Source organism: Malaclemys terrapin, chromosome 7, assembly GCF_027887155.1.
Source record: "Malaclemys terrapin pileata isolate rMalTer1 chromosome 7, rMalTer1.hap1, whole genome shotgun sequence".
Taxonomy (NCBI): domain Eukaryota; kingdom Metazoa; phylum Chordata; order Testudines; family Emydidae; genus Malaclemys; species Malaclemys terrapin.
Window position 1 is genome coordinate 50,793,688 of NC_071511.1, and position 18,063 is coordinate 50,811,750.

Below are 18,063 nucleotides of genomic sequence, written 5' to 3' on the forward strand. Positions count from 1 at the left end.
ACCTAATTTATGTTGCTAATGCCATAGGTTCTAATTCTCTATGCACAGTGAGACTCAGAAAGAGGTTTTTTTCTCAAGAGGTAGTTTTGTAACTAATAGGTTTTATGGGGATGGAACAATCTGTCTCATTTTAGCCAAGTCTGACTCCCATGCATTTTTAAAAAACTTAAAAGGTAAACAGAAATAGAGCAAGAATCTTTAAAGAACAATCCCAAATCCTGATAAATCAGTAGACACCTCCTCTTTGGCAATCTTAGCAAATCAAGTTCACCTTAAAATTCACAGTGACAGAAGCACTCACCCACGGACATGGGAGATGACATATTTGAATTTAGTCAAATTGTCTATGGATATATTGAAAGCACTAATGCAAAACAATAGTTATAACTTGGATCAAGAGGAAATAAAGAATTCTCCAACACTTGAAAGAATGCTGCTAGTTAATTTTCAACTGGAAAGAAAACACCAGGAAAGCACTATCATCTAGAATCAGTCAGAACAGTATTAGTTCAAGGGTAAAATAAAATCATATACAGCTACTCATATATGAAGCGGTAAGGAGGGAAATGATTTCTTGGCAATCTCTACTTGTTACTGATTCAAACAGCAGAAGTATTCTTATTACCTCAGAACCCTGTGGGGTACATTTCTGTTGCTGAACTCAGCAGATTCATTCAGAGGGACAAATAAGCGAGTTAACAAGGATAACAAAAAAACTAAGTACTAGTGATTAAACAGTGAAATAGCCTAGCTCCTGATACCTCTCTTTTTCTAATCCCAGTGTCCCGATATCAACATAGGGTCTAAATGACAGCCAGAGGAATGCAAGCAAGGGAAATGTTCCATTGTGTTGGTACTTCTCAGTTGAGTGTAAGGAGAGTTACAGTGACATTCACAAGTGTCTCGCTATTGTACATTCCACATTCTGAGCTGTACTCCCTCAGATTTCTCTCTCAATAGTGTGGAAGTAGCCTAAACATTCACTACAAACAAGCAACCTTAAAGGCAGTGAAGTTACAGATATGTTTGAAACCAAGAAATGTTGAAACCAAGAGCCAACAGGATCCACATGATAATCTTTAAAAATTCCTTAGAGTCAAAGTTAGGTGTGTATTAACACCTTAGCTAAAAATGGCTACATTAAATTTAAGCGTATGTTCAGCAAAAGAGCAAGGAGGAGAAGCAGAAATGCTGGAAGCAGCTATCTTTGCAGAAGAAATAACTAGCAGGAATTTATAGGAAGCTGGAACATTACATGTGGCTAGAAAACAGGCAGTTTGAGCCACTGAGAGTAACTCCACAGTGGTCATATAGCTCACCCAAAAACAGTTTCACAATAGCAAGATGTGCAGTGAGTAATGACAAACAGTAAACAGAGAAGGGAGCCCCATAGCCCCTGTTATTGTTAACATTTCACATAAGAAGAGCCTTGACATATAAACTCCAAATGCTTACCGGAAAGGGCCCATTCTGTTGGCCGGTCGAGGGTCTCCCCACATCTTTCCCTGTCTGGTGGACTTCCAAAGATGGATAAATTCCTTCCACAAACAATGACAGACAGCAGAACCTGTGGTGGAAATAGCATGACAATAAGCATGTAGAGACAGACATAAATCATTTAAGAAAAATATCACCTGACCAGTTTAAACAAAGTTTTGTATATCTGAGATTCAGAAATATAAGCAACATGCTCCAGTGCAAGTACAGAGAAATGTGACAATTAAACTCCTCCTTTTACTAAGTTTGTAGGTCCCAAACTATTCAACTTTTTTAAAAATCAGATTGCCAGAATGGCAGGGGATAGTAATTTTAGATTTGTTTGTCATTAATACCACACTTCCCACCTACTGTGTATTTTAATTTACCATTCACATTCCAATTAGAAAGGAGAAAACGCTGAAGATCTACAAATCAATAGAGCTGTAGTTTTGTTTTTTTTTTTAAATAGCAATGTACAACATTAATTTTTAACCAAGGCACAATTTCTGGCAGAAGCTCTTGGCTGGCTATGTATGGAAACATTTCCATTCAAGTAGTCTATCATGTTTATTGTGCTACCTAGAGGCACTTGGATTAGAAACAAACATCTTGCTCACAGTTGGTTATATAAGCACCACAATAGTGCACAGTTCTAATCAGGAAGGATATATCAGATCACAGGGTAGTCTGCTTTGGATCTCTTTCCAGAGGCTAGGAGAACATCCACAGCAAGTCTAGCTCCCTACTATGTTTCATTCCCACTTGTAAGATTCCTCTTTTGGTCTGATTATCAGCATAACCATGGGATACATTCATAGTGCTAGAAGAAAGGTGTCTGCCAAAAAAACTTTTATGACTTGTGGAGAAGACCAAAGAGGCCCTGATTTAAGCACCACCAGCAGATAGCAGCTTCCTCATCCCTGACAACAAGACTAATCCATAAATGCACAGTCTTTTTTAGACAAATGGACTGCTAAAAGCAGGAAGCCAAGGCCTGGAAAAAGGGGAACATCACTACAGAGGATGTACTGCAGGCTCCTGATCAACCACAGGAGAACATAGAACCCTCCAGTGTAAGTGAAGAGGGTTCCACTTTGGATGACTCATCATGGCATAGTTTTCAAAGTAGGAAAGATCACGAAGGGGAAGAGTTAAAGGTAATAGAGAGTGCATATGATAATTACTTCTGAAAAAACAGAAAAGTCCAATGGTCTGTCTATGGAGTTATCACAAAAGTTGGTACTAGCAGGCAGAGAGTAGGTTCTCTCATGGCTGACATACTTGCAGTGCTGTACACTAAGCAGGGGCAGACAGAAGAGGAACAGGAGAGGTTCCAAAGAGCAGTAGTGGTACTGCTTAAAATTCCCAAAGGGCTATCTTTAGTGTTCCAGCACTATATAGACAACTAGCAGAACAGATCACAGCACTTGATGAAGGACAAAGGTGTGGGATTATTTCAATCCTGAAACACATGGGTAATTTGTCCAATAGGTTAGCAGATGGGTAGCTATGGTTTTGATCTTAAACACGGGGGGAGGGATAGCTCAGTGGTTTGAGCATTGGCCTGCTAAACCCAGGGTTGTGAGTTCAATCCTTGAGGGGGCCACGTGGGGATCTGGGGCAAAAATCAGTACTTGGTCCTGCTAGTGAAGGCAGGGGGCTGGACTCAATGACCTTTCAAGGTCCCTTCCAGTTCTAGGAGATGGGATATCTCATTAAAAAAAAAAAAAAAAAAAAAAGTGTGAGGCAGCAGCCCATGTCAGCTGTTTCGCATGCATATCCTACTTCACACTCCCTCAAACAAGCAGCACCAGAGCTTCTCTAATGGAAGTGAGCAAGTGCTGACTTCGTAATTATATGGCCTCCAGCACAATACTATTTGAGATCATCAATGATTAACAAATGAACAATCATCAACATTAATGAATTTACCCCTGTAATTTACATACAAAAAACCGAAGTGTAGAGAGACTGTGACAAGATCACACATGAAATCTGTGTCTGAGCCAGGAAATGAACCCTTATCTCTTAAGGCCCAGTCTAGTACCCTAACCACAAAGCCACCCCCTTTCTCCTCCTCTTTTTTGCCTGCACGCACTTCAGCTGGTCTTCCGCTGAATGTAATGTTCTCCAAGAGATTCAGATGACACTGACTCTCTTGCCATCAGAAGCAGGAGATGGTGACACAACCAAACTGCATGCTCCACATGTTGCATCAGCTCAATAAGCACTGTGCTGACTTCTGGGCTATACAATGCATTGTGCTGCACAGTTCACAGACCCAGAAAGACAGCCTGTATTTCATTTTGTCAGATTGGCCTCTTGAAAGGCATCTAGAGACCAAGGCTTAACTAGCATTAGCTGGATCACTGGGCTGATCTGCCTACCAATGAAAAGTTCTATGGTCAAGCTATACAGCCAGTAAAACAACAACGTAACTGCAGCACAGGCCAAAAACACATTGTGGGAACTCAGAGGTAACTACAACCTCAGGAACAAGAGCACATAGCGACATGTGTGAACTGCATATTTTAAAAATACCCTGGTTACCTTCCTCCTGTTGAGACAGGCACCCTACCAAAAGCAAAAATTAAAATACGGACCAAGTATATGCAAGGGGGCCCTATCCTAAACTCTTGCAGCAGCATCCCAGTCAGACAAAAGGGCAGTAGCAGCTGCTCAGATGGGAAGACCAAGTAATGTGGACTAGCCTGAAGGATTTAGAGTTCATTAACGTTTCCCCTGCAGGATTCAAATGAAGCCACCACTTCACAAACAGCAGATGGGTGGCTACAGGATACAGTTCTAGTGGCTGCTACCAAAGACCCCTTAAGTGGTCTCTCAAGATCCCTCAAGAGAGATGCAGGGCAGGAAGTCTTCCATGTAGCTGTCCCATCCCCTAGGCTGAACACATTCCAGTGATTATTCCAAACAGCTTTAAGATACAGCAGGAGCTATGGATACTGGCCATCAGACCTCCCTCTACAAAGGCTATGTTGAGGCTTTCATCAAAATTATTAAATCCCTGCTTCTGTCTAATTATCAAAAGACTGACCGATAACTACTAGAAGCAGGTGGGAAGAATAGCCTCAGATGAGGATAACACAGGGTGAAAAGGCATGCCCCATGCAAGAAACTAAAACCTGCCAACTGCCTTATGAAGAAAGCACACTTTCTACCTGGGGACTACTGCCAATCAGTTAAACGGATGGGAGATGCTAGATAGCACGAGCATTCCCTACATCCTCCCCAGTCGTCAACTAGTGCAGTGTTGCCAATTTAGTAGTTTTCCAATTCTTCCTGTAAATTCAAGCATCCCCACTTATTTTAATTCTTGGGGAAAACACTATATTACTACCCTCAATGCTTGAGGAAGTGGCCGCCGGTATATAATCTTGACCCTTGCACTAGCACAGGGGTCGGTAACCAGCAGCACGCGTGCCAAAGGCGGCACACGAGCCGATTTTTACTGGCACGCTGCTGCCAGCCAGGGTCCTGGCCGCCGGCCCCATTCAGCCCGCTGCCAGCCTGTGTGAGCGAAACCCCCGGTTGGCAGCAGGCTGAGTGGGGCCGGCGGCCAAGACCCCGGCTGGCAGGAGCCGGCGAACGGAACCTCAGACTGGCAGCGGGCTGAGCCGCTTAGCCGGCTGCCAGTCTGAGGTTCCAGCCGCTGTCCCCTTGCCAGCCGGGATCTCGGCCACTGGTCCTGCTCAGCCTGCTGCCTGCCTGAGTGAACGGAACCTCTGGCCGGCAGTGGCTGAGTGGGGCTGCCTGGGATACCAACTGCCGACCCCGCTCACCTCGCTACTGGTTTGGGGTTCCGACCCTGCTCAGCCCTTCTGCCGGCCTGGGGTACTGGCAGCCAGCCCAGGGCTCTGCTCCTGGCCTTGGTGCAAAGAGGTACAACCACAGGAACACAATCTAAGGAGCGCTCCAAGCCGAAAAGAAGAAAAGGACAGCAAGAGTGGAGCTGGACTTACAGCCAAGGAGAGGAAAAGATGATTCTCCCCTGAAGTGACACAGGATATTGCTGAGTGAGCTCTTTTGTTCTTGTATTTGTAATTTTGGTTGCACTGGATTACAAATGCAAAGATTAATCTTTATTTTTTGCACACAAGCTCTGCAAAAGGATACATCTTCCACAGCAGGACTGTAGGCAGAGAGCAGCCATAAGGGTTTATTTATTGTGGACAGCAGCTGGTCCCTTCCAGTATTAAAGGGATCTTGAAATTACGGCCTTGCTGACTGCTCTCCTTCTTGCCTTGCATTATACACAATGCTGAAGGGTACCATCATTCTCCCAAGTGCCTTGGCTCAACTTCCTCACACTAAAAGAGTGCTGATACCAAATGTCTCATTACCAGTAACTTTTAAAGAAGGGAGTCTACACTAAGGGTTCACAAGTCTTCTTGCCCTACACCAGTCTATCCCCTCCTATAACTCCTGATGTCATATAAACCTCCCCTTTGTTCTTTTTTCCCCCCTCCTCCCTCTTCACTCTCCTCCATAATTTCCAAATGAAATTCTAGAACAGTGGCTACCCTACTTTCACTGATAACTATCTTACGTTCACAAGAAGAGTGGTGTGAACATGTTAAATCAAAATCCAGTTTCTTGTTTGCAAACACTATTTAATAGCGCCACTCTGGAAACAGCAGGAGATGGTGAAATTACTTCCCAATACTCACGCCTCCCCCGCCCCCTCAAAAGCCCAATACTTGATTATTAATCAAAAATGAGGACATCCTAAAAGACTTCCCTCACAAACAGAAACGAAAGAAATTACTAAATTGCTCCGCACATAGCAGTGGATGTTGCACAGCTCTGTCAGCTCTGTCAGCTTTGGTAGAGTCCAGTTGACATGAAATTGATGAACAGGCACTTGTACTCAAGTCTCCATTTGTACAAGTTTCACTAAAATATCAGAGGTAGAACCAAGCACCACCAATCCATTCTTTTTGAGAGCCTTTATAAACAGAATCCCATGTATTCCACAATTCCACAAGAACTGAATTCACCTGCTGCCACAGAACTAAGCACCAGAATCTCATTTTTCATTTTAAAAAAGCATTTCTAGTCCTTACCGTTGTGAAGATAATTTGAAAATATGATTCAAGGGTAACTAGAGGATTATACACTTTGTTGCTTCTGTAGATTGAGCACATTGCACATACCAGGTTCCCCTATTGCCCCTGCTCCTCCCCCTCAGGAGTTGTGTACTCCTCATTCCTCCTCCTCCACCATGGCATCTTTTAGGATGTCCTCATTTTTTCAAACTATATTGGGAGAATCAGCACAGCTGAGATGGATGAGTATACTGTTATGTTGAAATGTGTTGATGACAGCCAGCAACTGGTTCTACAATTACAGAGGTGATTGAAGCAGCTGAATCTGCTAATCAGAAGCCAGAGGTTTCATGTGTCCCCGATTTTCCGCGTTCAAAGTTTTTACCAAAATCAACAGAGTTCTGCCTACTGATGCACAGTCCCTATGCAGTGGGGGTGTACCTGTGTTGGTCCCAGAATGTTAGAAAGAAAGTGGGTGAGGTAATATCTTGGACCAACTTCTGTTGAGGAGAGAGACAAGCTTTCAAGCTACAGAGATCTTCTTCAGGTCTGGGAAAAATACTCTGAGTGTCACAGCTAACACAAGGTAGAACAGATAGCTTAGCATAAGTAGTTGGCACATATTCTAAGATTCCTTACAAGGCAAAGAGGCCCGTTAACAACCATATAGTCATAGGGCAAAAATGGGGGTTAGTGGGTTACATGTTGTTGTAATAAACCATAAACAATTCCTGAAACTTTGGAATTGAACTGATACAGCCTTCAAAATTTATCAAACAGAAAAATGCCATCAAATTGATTGTTAGACCTCACTTTGCTTGGCCAACCAAAGTACTGATACCCTCTTGAGAACGTACAGAGCATCAAACAGCTTTAAGAGATGAGAACATTCCCATTCATCTTAATCAGAGCCCTGTAGACTCTGACTCTTTGGCCATGGGCATTGGGGGGGGGGGGGGGGGGGGATGTCACAAATTTCTGCATTTTTGCTTCACAATTTCCCATTCTGCTGTAGCCAGGTGCTCATCAATGTATTTTCTGTCTCCCTGACTGCAGTAGACTTTGGGTCTCTAGTGTTCCCTGCAGGGGAAGTTAAGTGGATTACAGTGAGGACAGCGTCCATGGCAACAGGCAGGTTGGAGAGCCAGAGCTGAAGTCCAGTAGGACAACCAGAAGCTGGGCTGCCTGGAAAGATAAGCTTCTGAAGCCAGGTCCCTCCATCCTTGACATACACGGGACAAAGGGGAGAGATGGTTCTGATCCAGGAAGACAGCAGAAAATCATAGGAGCCAAGGCTTGTGGAGTGGAGCCAGGCCACCTGGAGAGCACAACAAAAAACCTATCCTTAAAAATATCAATGAACTTTACACCAATTAGTATTGTCAACTGTGAGCCATAGTGCATGTGAAGGGGATAGGAATGCAGGATATTACACAGTAATAAAAAATATTAATATTGAGGAATTTAGGGTTGTTGCATTAGAATTTAGTCCAATTATTCCACAGAGTCTTGGTTTATAACTCTTTTAAAAAGAGCAGCGATCACTCCAACTACATGAACATTCAGGAGGTTCCAGCTGAACACAACAATATGGGACTCTAATATAAAAATTATAAACACTATGTTACCTTTATTCTCTTCCCGCCCCCACCCCACCCCAAACTTCCTAGTGGAGACATAGAAAAGGGACCTCTCAAGTGAAGGTGGGAGGACAGATGACCCTTTTGAGGCCCCAGGAGGAAATGGCAAATAGGACAGTGGAAAAGAGGGAGTCAGTGAATGGACCAATAACCCCTGACTCTCCCGGTGGATGGGAGGAAAAAGGGAAAGGGCAGGACTGATAGCAACCTGTCTGAGGCACTGCTCTTCATGCTCACCCTCCTTCCCTTGCCATTACTGTAAAAATTTCCTCATGTGAACATGAACCATGTGATGCAATTACAAAAAAAGCTAATATTCTGAGGTGTTGTGATGCTTCCAGGGGGTACCCAGGGTTGTGTACCCACTACCAGTTATCTTTGGTGTGAGGAAGCCTTGTTTCTGCCTGATAGGGGTCAGCTCCCCAACTCCAGCAGCCATGGCAACCAGCCCTGCCCTTTAGCTCTCACAGGCCCGGCTGTCATTCTACAGGTTAGCAACAGACACACCCCATCCCTTCAGCCCTCCATGCATCTCCCTGGAGTGTCCAATCCCTGGTCTGCAGGGCACCTGCAATATTTACTGATTCATTGCTTCCAAAGAAGCAATACTCCCCAGCTTACCAGTTTAACCCCTTAGATCACTGCTCCACTTAATTCTCAGCACCTGACAAAGAGCTCTTCATAGCTCGAAAGCTTGTCTCACCTACAGAAACTAGTCCAATGACAAATATTACCTCACCCACCTTATCTCTCCAGAATTTCCTCATATCAGCCCCCTTACAATCACATGTCTAGTTTAGAAAACACTTCCCCCGCAATACCTCACAGAAGGAGATCAGAGATCATCATCAGTTTCCTTCTTTTTCCTCTAGCCACTGAGATCTCAAGCTCCCGCTTCCTATGCCTACCCCTGCCAGTTTACTCCAGAGACATGCGTTATTACCTTATAACGTACTGTAGACAATTTAAAGCATAGTTATATTATCCAAGAATAGAAGTCTTCTTTCTTCAAGGCAAGTATGAGAAGAGTAACAAGATGTGGAGTGAAGAAATTCTAAAAAGTAGCTGTTAACTGTCCACCTATCAGTTTCCACATAAAAAGATTCATTTCATCTGACATTTTGCATGCAGTCTCTTGTCAGAATTTTTTTTTTGGAGGGGGGGAGGGAGTAATAGGCAGAGGGGGTACAAAATTTGCAATGGATCAGACAAACTGAGATATGAAACGTCAAAGATACAGTATTTCTCTTTCAGAAGAGTCTACTTTTTTTCATAGTATCTCCCATATATTTGAAACCTGTTTTCAGGTCCCACCCATTTAGCCTGTTTTCTCAAGACTAAAGGGGGGTTCCAAAGAGGATGGAGCTCAGCTGTTCTCAGTGGTGGCAGATGACAGAACAAGGAGCAATGGTCTCAAGTTGCAGTGGGGGAGGTTCAGGTTGGATATTAGGAAACACTATTTCACTAGGAGGTGGTGAAGCACTGGAATGCTTTACCTAGGGAGGTGGTGGAGTCTCCTTCCTTCGAGGTTTTTAAGGCCCGGCATGACAAAGCCCTGGCTGGGATGATTTAGTTGGAAATTGGTCCTGCTTTGAGCAGGGGGTTGGACTAGATGCCTTCTTGAGGTCCCTTCCAACCCTGATATTCTATGATTCTATGATATAGTACTTCAGCTGAAGCCTCATCAGGACTGAAGAGAGTGGAAAAATTACCTTCCATGTCCTACATATGACACGCCTTTTAACATACCTGTGACCTAGGGTTTTACAGAGATCTCCTGGGTTGGATATCTGCATAATAGTTTACCAAAGCTGCATGTGAGGTCTCCACCAAGATACCGCTGCCTGCTGGGCATCTTAATCATTGTGAAATGTACATACGGATAATATTTAAGGCGTACACGTCTACCCCGATATAGCGCAACCCGATATAACACGAATTCAGATATAACGCTGTAAAGCAGCGCTCCGGGGGGTTGGGGGGGGCGCTGCACGCTCCGGCAGATCAAAGCAAATTCGATATAATGCGGTTTCATCTATAACCCGGTAAGATTTTTTGGCTCCCGAGGACAGTGTTATATCAGTGTATTTATACTGAAAAATATGTTCTTAAGGTCCTGGAGTTAAAGCAGGTCACCAGGAGGAGACATACCGCAAAAATGTTCCTTTCAGGCAGAGGTAACTGACATCTCCAGGTACCGCTATTTGTTTATTGTATGGCTATGTGCATACTGAGCTGGGGCAGACAGACAGCGAAATCTAAGAGGAAATTTACAAGAAGAAACAAACAGCAGCAGATGTACTGTTTCTGAATAAAAACAAAGCCTTGGAGTGCAGAGAGACATACTGAAACCTTCACCTAGGTGGTTTCTCAGATTGGCAGCGACCCTTGGGGGTTTTGCCTTCCTCTGCAGCGTGGAGCACCGGTCACATGCAGGTTTAAACTAGTTACAAAGTAGCAGCCATGTTAGTCTGTATCCGCAAAAAGAACAGGAGTACTTGTGGCACCTTAGAAACTAATAAATTTATTTCAGCATAAGCTTTCGTGGGCTACAGCCCACTTCTTCAGATGCATAGAGCGGAACACACAGAAGATATTTATACATACAGAGAACATGAAAAGGTGGAAGTATGCATACCAATTGTAAGAGGCCAATCAATTGAGATGAGCTATCAGTAGCAGCAGAAGAAAAAACTTTGAAGTGATAATCGAGATGACCCATAGAAGGTTTGAGGAGAACTTAACATGGGGGGAAAAAAATTCAATTAGTGTAATGACCCAACCATTCCCAGTCTCTGTTTAGGGCTAAGTTAACTGTGTCTAATTTGCATATTAATTCGAGTTCAGCAGTCTCTCTTTGGAGTCTGTTTTTGAAGTTTTTTTTGTTGCAAAACTGACACCTTCAAGTCTGTCACTGAGTGATTAGAGAGGTTGAAGTGTTCTCCCACTGGTTTTTGAATGTTATGATTCCTGACGTCAGATTTGTGTCCATTTATTCTTTTGCGTAGAGACTGTCCAGTTTGGCCAACGCACATGGCAGAGGGGCATTGCTGCCACATGATGGCATATATCACATTGGTAGATGTGCAGGTGAAGAAGGAGCCCCTGATGGTGTGGCTGACGTGGTTAGGTCCCTTTCCTAGACACTACTGTGCTAATAAGTGATGGTCACATAAACACCACCCTATTCCGGAAACCCACTGACCACTATACTTACCTACATGCCTCCAGCTTCCATCCAGGACACACCACACGATCCATTGTCTACAGCCAAGCTCTAAAATGCAACCACATTTGCTCCAATCCCTCAGACAGAGATAAACACCTACAAGATCTCTATCAAGCATTCTTAAAACTACAATATCCACCTGCTGAAGTGAAAAAACAGATTGACAGAGCCAGAAGAGTACCCAGAAGCCACCTACTACAGGACAGGCCCAACAAGGACAATAACAGAACACCACTGGCCATCACATACAGCCCCCAGCTAAAACCTCTCCAGCGCATTATCCACGATCTACAACCTATCCTGGAAAATGATCCCTCACTCTCAGACCTTGGGAGGCAGGCCAGTCCTCGCTTACAGACAACCCCCCAACCTTAAGAAAATACTCACCAGCAACCGCACACCATACAACAAAAACACTAACCCAGGAACCTATCCTTACAAATCCACTCAGTCCTACTTCTTGTTCAGCCAATCACTGAGAAACAAGTTTGTTTACATTTACGGGAGATAATGCTGCCCACTTCTTTTTCACAATGTCACCAAAAAGTGAGAACAGGCATTTGCATAGCACTTTTGTAGCTGGCATTGCAAGGTATTTATTTACGTGTCAGATATGCTAAACATTTGTATGCCCCTTCATGCTTTGGCCACCATTCCAGAGGAGATGCTTCCATGCTGATGACGCTCGTTAAAAAAATAATGCCTTAATTAAATTGTGACTGAACTCCCTGTGGGAGAACTGTATATCTCCTGCTCAGTGTTTTACCCCCGCATTCTGCCCTGTATGGTAATAGCAGTCTAGGATGATGACCCAGCATTTTGTTTGTTTTAAGAACACTTTCACTGCAGATTTGACAAAACGCAAAGAAGATACCAATGTGAGATTTCTAAAGATAGCTACAGTACTCAACCCAAGATTTAAGAATCTGAAGTGCCTTCCAAAATCTGATGGGGACAGTATGTGGAGCATGCTTTCAGAAGTCATAAAAGAGCAACACTCCAATGCGGAAACTACAGAACCAGAACCACCAAAAAAGAAAATCAACCTTCCGCTAGTGGCATCTGACTCAGATGATGAAAATGAACATGCGTTGATCTGCACTGCTTTGGATCTTTATTGAGCAGAACCCATTATCAGCATGGACACAAGTCCTCTGAAGGGACATATGAATCTTTAGCGCATCTGGCACATAAATATCTTGCAAAGTCGGCTACAACAGTGCCATGAGAATGCCTGTTCTCACTTTCAGGTGACGTAAACAAGAAGCAGGCAGCATTATCTCCTGCAACTGTAAACAAACTTGATTGGCTGAACAAGAAGTAGGTCTGAGTGGACTTGTAGGCGCTAAAATTTTACATTGTTTTATTTTTGAATGCAGTTATTTTTTGTACATAATTCTACATTTGTAAGTGCAACTTTCATGATAAAGAGACTGCACTACAGTACTTGTATTAAGTGAATTGAAAAATACTATCTCTATTTTTACAGTGCAAATATTTATAATTAAAAATAAATATAAAGTGAGCACTGTACACTTTGTATTTACTGTTGTATTTGAAATCAATATATTTGAAAATGTGGAAAACATCCAAATATATTTATATAAATAGTATTGTATTATTGTTTAATCGCACGGTTAAGCCTTTTAATTGCACGGTTTTTTAATCACTTCACAGCCCTATTTTACACATAACCTTTTGAATACTTCTATTCACTATTACTTGAATCTCTATGCTTCATTAAATACACATACCCTTGATTTCACTATAAATAGATCTAAGTGCTGTGAGTTAAGTGGAGCAGTGATCTAAGGTAAGACTGGCAAGCTAGGGAGTACTGCTTCTTTGGAAGCAGTGAATCAGTAAATACTGCAGGGAGATGCACCCATTGCTGGTGGAGTTGGGGAGCTGATCCCCAGCAGGCTAAGACAAAGCTTCCTCATACTAAGTGTAGGTGGTAGTAAGGTGCCTCACAACTATGGGTACTCCCGGGAAGGGTCACAACTCCCCAGAATGACATTAGCCTTTTTTGTAATTACATCACTTGGCTGGCACATGTTCACTTTGTGATTAACTACCCCGATTCTTTTCTGCAATAGTACTGCCTACCCAGTTACTACCCATTTTGTAGTTGTGCATTTGATATTTTCTTCCTAACGCTTTGTCTACACTAGCACTTCTACAGCAAAACTTTTGTCAGTCAAGGGTGTGAAAAAACACACCCCTGACTGACAAAAGTTTCACCGACAGAAGCGTTTGTGTGGACAGTGCTATGTTAGCAGGAGACACTCTTCCGCCGACACAGCTGCCACTCATTAGGGGTGGTGTAATTATGCCAGCAGGAGAGATCTCTTCTGCTGGTATAGAGCAGCTACACAGTGGTGCAGCTGTAAGGTCTGTAGTGTAGTCATAGCCCAAGTGTACTTTGTACTTGTCTTTACTGAATTTCATCTTGTTGATTTCAGACCAATTCTCCAATTTGTCAGGGTAAAATACTTGCAACCCCTACCAGGTTGGTATCATCTGCAAATTTTATAAACATACTCTCCACTCCATTATCTGACTCCTTCATGAAAATATTGAGTAGTATTGAATCCAGGACAGACCCCTGCAGGACCCCACTAGATACATCCTCCCAGTCTGACAGTGAACCAATGATTTCCCACTTGCTTTTCAGATCTTGTGATAGACTTTATGCCCACGGCTACAACTAGGGAATTTTTAGAGCTCTCCCACTGCCATGCTATCAGTATTGTAACCTCTGCTCTGGAGGGATAAAAAGAGCCATCTAAGCTAGGGTTCCCAACACTGTTGACACGATCCACTGACGAAAAGCTAGAAAACAGCCTTCAGCATCCTCCAGTATGGGGCAGAAACCATACCATCCATATATTATCCTCCGTTTTTTGGTCCCCCATTTAGAAAATTATTTTGGGCTGAATACCCCACTCGATCCCATTCACTGTCCCAATAGTGCTCAGAGATGATGCTCTCCTAATAAGAGACCAGATCATCTTTTTCCACAGCCCAGATTATGTTCACACAGACCCTTCGTCCAATTTTTCTTTTAAAGATGGCAAGCTTTCTGGGGTAGAGACTGTCTCTTCATATACATCTGTACAGTACCTGGCAAAACAGAGCCCTGATCTTGATCAGGGCCTTGGGGTACTACCATAACAAATGATAAAAACCTTAACTACAGACATCACTTCTGCTCCACCAAAAAAAGTAATAGTTGACTTGACTATACAGGCCACAGATCCCAGTACAAACTCACAAGACTAGACAGAGATCCCCTTGTACTGTTGACAGAATAAAAGTGTAACTGCAGGTTACACGGCTGTACAGAACAGACTTAATTCCACATACAAACAAGATGCATATTTGTTTCATGAAACAATTAGCAATGTCCTCCCAATAGTAAGGGAGGCAGTATAAAGATTAACAAATTTATTAGAGCATATTAGAGCAATGCTCTAATAAATTTGTTAGTCTCTAAGGTGCCACAAGTACTCCTGTTCTTTTTGCGGATACAGACTAACACGGCTGCTACTCTGAAACCTGTCAGTATAAAGATTGATTTGAAATTCTGAGAGAAGTTTCAGAACGAGGTTTTTCAAACTACAACCTAGTTTCCTCAATTTCAAATGTCTGTTATACCACCACATTCCAATAAGGTTCTAAATATATATTATATGCAAAAATATAACTACATTAAAAGAAAGTAACAGTTGCAGTTAGTTACTCAAGAATCCAAAAAGTAGAATTTTTTGTGAACACAAGTTTAACTCTCCCCCCTAGTACATATGCATCATGTGTTACAATTTATTCCTGAGTTAGACTCAAATTCTTCCCCATATTCATAGAGGATATGTCACTATTGACAATAAGTTTGTACAAAGATCCAGTGTCAAATTATGCATTAAACTATTTATAAAATTACTGCTGTATTCAGCATTGTTCAGGAGAGAAAATACTGACTCTTTCAGTCCCAGTCCTTTCCACCCATCATTTGGCCATCTGAGAGTTCAATTACCTGATATGTACACAATTGCACCATGTGTCCAAGTTATTAAAGCAATTGCACATCTAAATTATGTGAATTCATGGATACTAACAGTAGACGAGGCAGCTCAGTGCATCTACAGACCATTGTAATGCTGTGTTAAACTGAAAGTCAGGTTACATTCAAAAGTCTATTTTCATACCCATAAAAACCAGAATGAAACTTAGTTTCTGAGGTGTTAATCTATTACAGAAGCTTATCAAGCAGACAAAGTCTGATACGCCAGGATTATGGTTGCATACCATTCCAAAAACAATACACAAGCTTTACACCTGTATTAGCAATTATAAATATGAATGTTAGACTGCAGAAACATCCATAATATGGTATCATACAATAGGCATTAAATCTTATCCATACACATTCCAATTGGCCTGGCAACCGACACTGTGAGCCACCAGGGTTACAATCCAGCCTCACTGCAAGCCCTCATCCCCACTAATACACCCTAATGTTTTCTTCACTCAACCCTGACAGTCACATAAGGAACCTTAAAAATTACCTATGCTGTCCCCAGGTCCAACACCTCCACAGCTATGAACTGAAACATTCCAGCTCCACAGCAATTTACCATACAGCACCCTGAGTAGGAACCCCACACAGGGGGAACACCTTTCAGCCCACTGCAAACCCTGTAATCATCTCACCTCCACCAAAAGCAGCTGGAATCCCCCATTGCCAGTTGCCTGCCCAAAAATGGCATGTTCCTATCCAGGACCCTGCATTACCAAAGTCCCTGAAGCTGAGCACCCTCTTGACCCCTCAATTTCCACCCTGTCCACCAAACCAGGATCCTGCACTACCCCCATGACCTGAATGCCCATCCCAACCCAAAGACTGATGTCTCCCCAGCAAAATGTCACAGGCAGGAAAATCCTGTGAACAAACTGACACCCCCCCCCCCCCCCCAGCCATACTTCCACACACACCACCACCATGCCTCAAACAAGAGTGCCTCTCCATGGCCAATCCCCAGTAAAGCCCCCCACACATAAGCCCTCATCAAGGCCCATGATGATTAACCTCCCGTCCCCCCACTATGACCCCCTCCTCCAATGAGACTTGAAGGGCAACCCCACCATACGCATAGAGACCCCCTGAGAACTTGCATAACCAACCACACATATCCCCAGGTGAGAACCTACATAATCAACGCCTTCTAGTGTCCCCGCTCCCCGACAGGAGCCCTTGTACCCGACGCCCCCACTCTTAGTGACGCCCCCCAAGCAGAAGCCCACATGCCCACCCACCCCACCACGAGCCCAAATGCCTGAAACCCCCCACTCCTAGCACCCCCTGCCAGGAGTCCAAGTGTTCTATCCCCCACACCTCCAGCGCCCCCCCACGCATGTCCGACCCCCCACGCCCACACCTCCAGCGCCCCCCCACGCATGTCCGACCCCCCCCACCCACACCTCCAGCGCCCCCCCACGCATGTCCGACCCCCCACGCCCACACCTCCAGCGCCCCCCCACGCATGTCCGACCCCCCCACTCACACCTCCAGCGCCCCCCCACGCATGTCCGACCCCCCCACTCACACCTCCAGCGCCCCCACACGCATATTCGACTCACCCCCGCCCCGGCGCCCATCCGCCGTGAACCCAGCCCGCCCCGCAAGTGCCCCAGCACCCCGCCCCGTCCGCGCTCCGCGTGCCCCGCCGCCAGGCGAGCGCGGCTTGGCCTGCGCGGGGAGCCGGAGCGGATCGGTGCCGCTCGCCCCGCCTGCCCTGGGGGCGCGGTTGGAGGGTCTCGCGGCTCCCGCCCTCGCCAACACCCACAGCAAACCGGGAGCCCCCTTACCTCAAACACCAACGGAACCGCCGCCCGGGCCCGCTGCACCGCCGAGACGAAACCGGAACTTCCGGGGCGGTGCCGTCTAGCTGCACCATGGGACACAGAGTCCGGGTGCGCCTCCGCACTACCACTCCCGGCATGCACTGCACAGCCGCCAGCCTGGCCGCTATGCACGGGCGGATGGGCGGAGTACAGTTCCCAGAGTGCTTGGCAGGACACGCACGGACTCCCGCTTCTCCGCTGGGGAGTCGGGGGTATGCTGGGGGTTGTAGTTCTACGGCGTAGGCCCTGGGGTCAGGACGCTCAGCAGGGCCGTAGCCCGTAGTCACACTGCTACTCAGCGCAGAACCATGGGTAGGGTTACCATATTTCAGCAAGCAAAAAAGAGGACAGGAGGAGCCCCGCCCTAGCCCCGCCCCTGCCCCTCCCACTTCCCACCCCCCCCCCGAACCCCCGACCCTCCCCCCGTTCCTTGTCCCCTGACTGCCCCCTCCTGGGACCCCTGCCCCCAACTGCCCCCCAGGACTCCACCCCCTATCTAAGCCTCCCTGCCTCTTGTCCCCTGACTGCCCCAACCCTTATCCACACCCCCACCCCCAGACAGACCCCTGGGACTCCCACGCCCCATCCAACCACTCCCCACCCCCTGACAGCCCCCCCCCAGAACTCCCGACCCATCTAAACCCCTCTGCTCCCTGTCCCCTGACTGCTCCGATCCCTCTCCCCACTCCTGCCCCCTGACAACTCCCCCCCCAGAACTCCTAACCCCCCACTCCAGCCATAGGTG

At 45.2% G+C, this 18,063-nt stretch overlaps 1 protein-coding gene across 1 annotated transcript in view; it reads right to left on the minus strand.

Moving 5' to 3' along the window:
- RBM6 (RNA binding motif protein 6) overlaps positions 1 to 17,370 on the minus strand; it is a 131,777-nt gene extending 114,407 nt beyond the window's left edge. Inside the window, exons 1-2 of the mRNA XM_054033806.1 lie at positions 17,283 to 17,370; positions 1,456 to 1,567 (exon numbers count right to left, since the gene is read on the minus strand). Coding sequence (XP_053889781.1) covers positions 1,456 to 1,499 — 44 coding nt within the window. The 5' untranslated portion in view covers positions 1,500 to 1,567; positions 17,283 to 17,370. The remainder of the gene's footprint in view (positions 1 to 1,455; positions 1,568 to 17,282) is intronic.
- Positions 17,371 to 18,063: the final 693 nt, after the last annotated feature.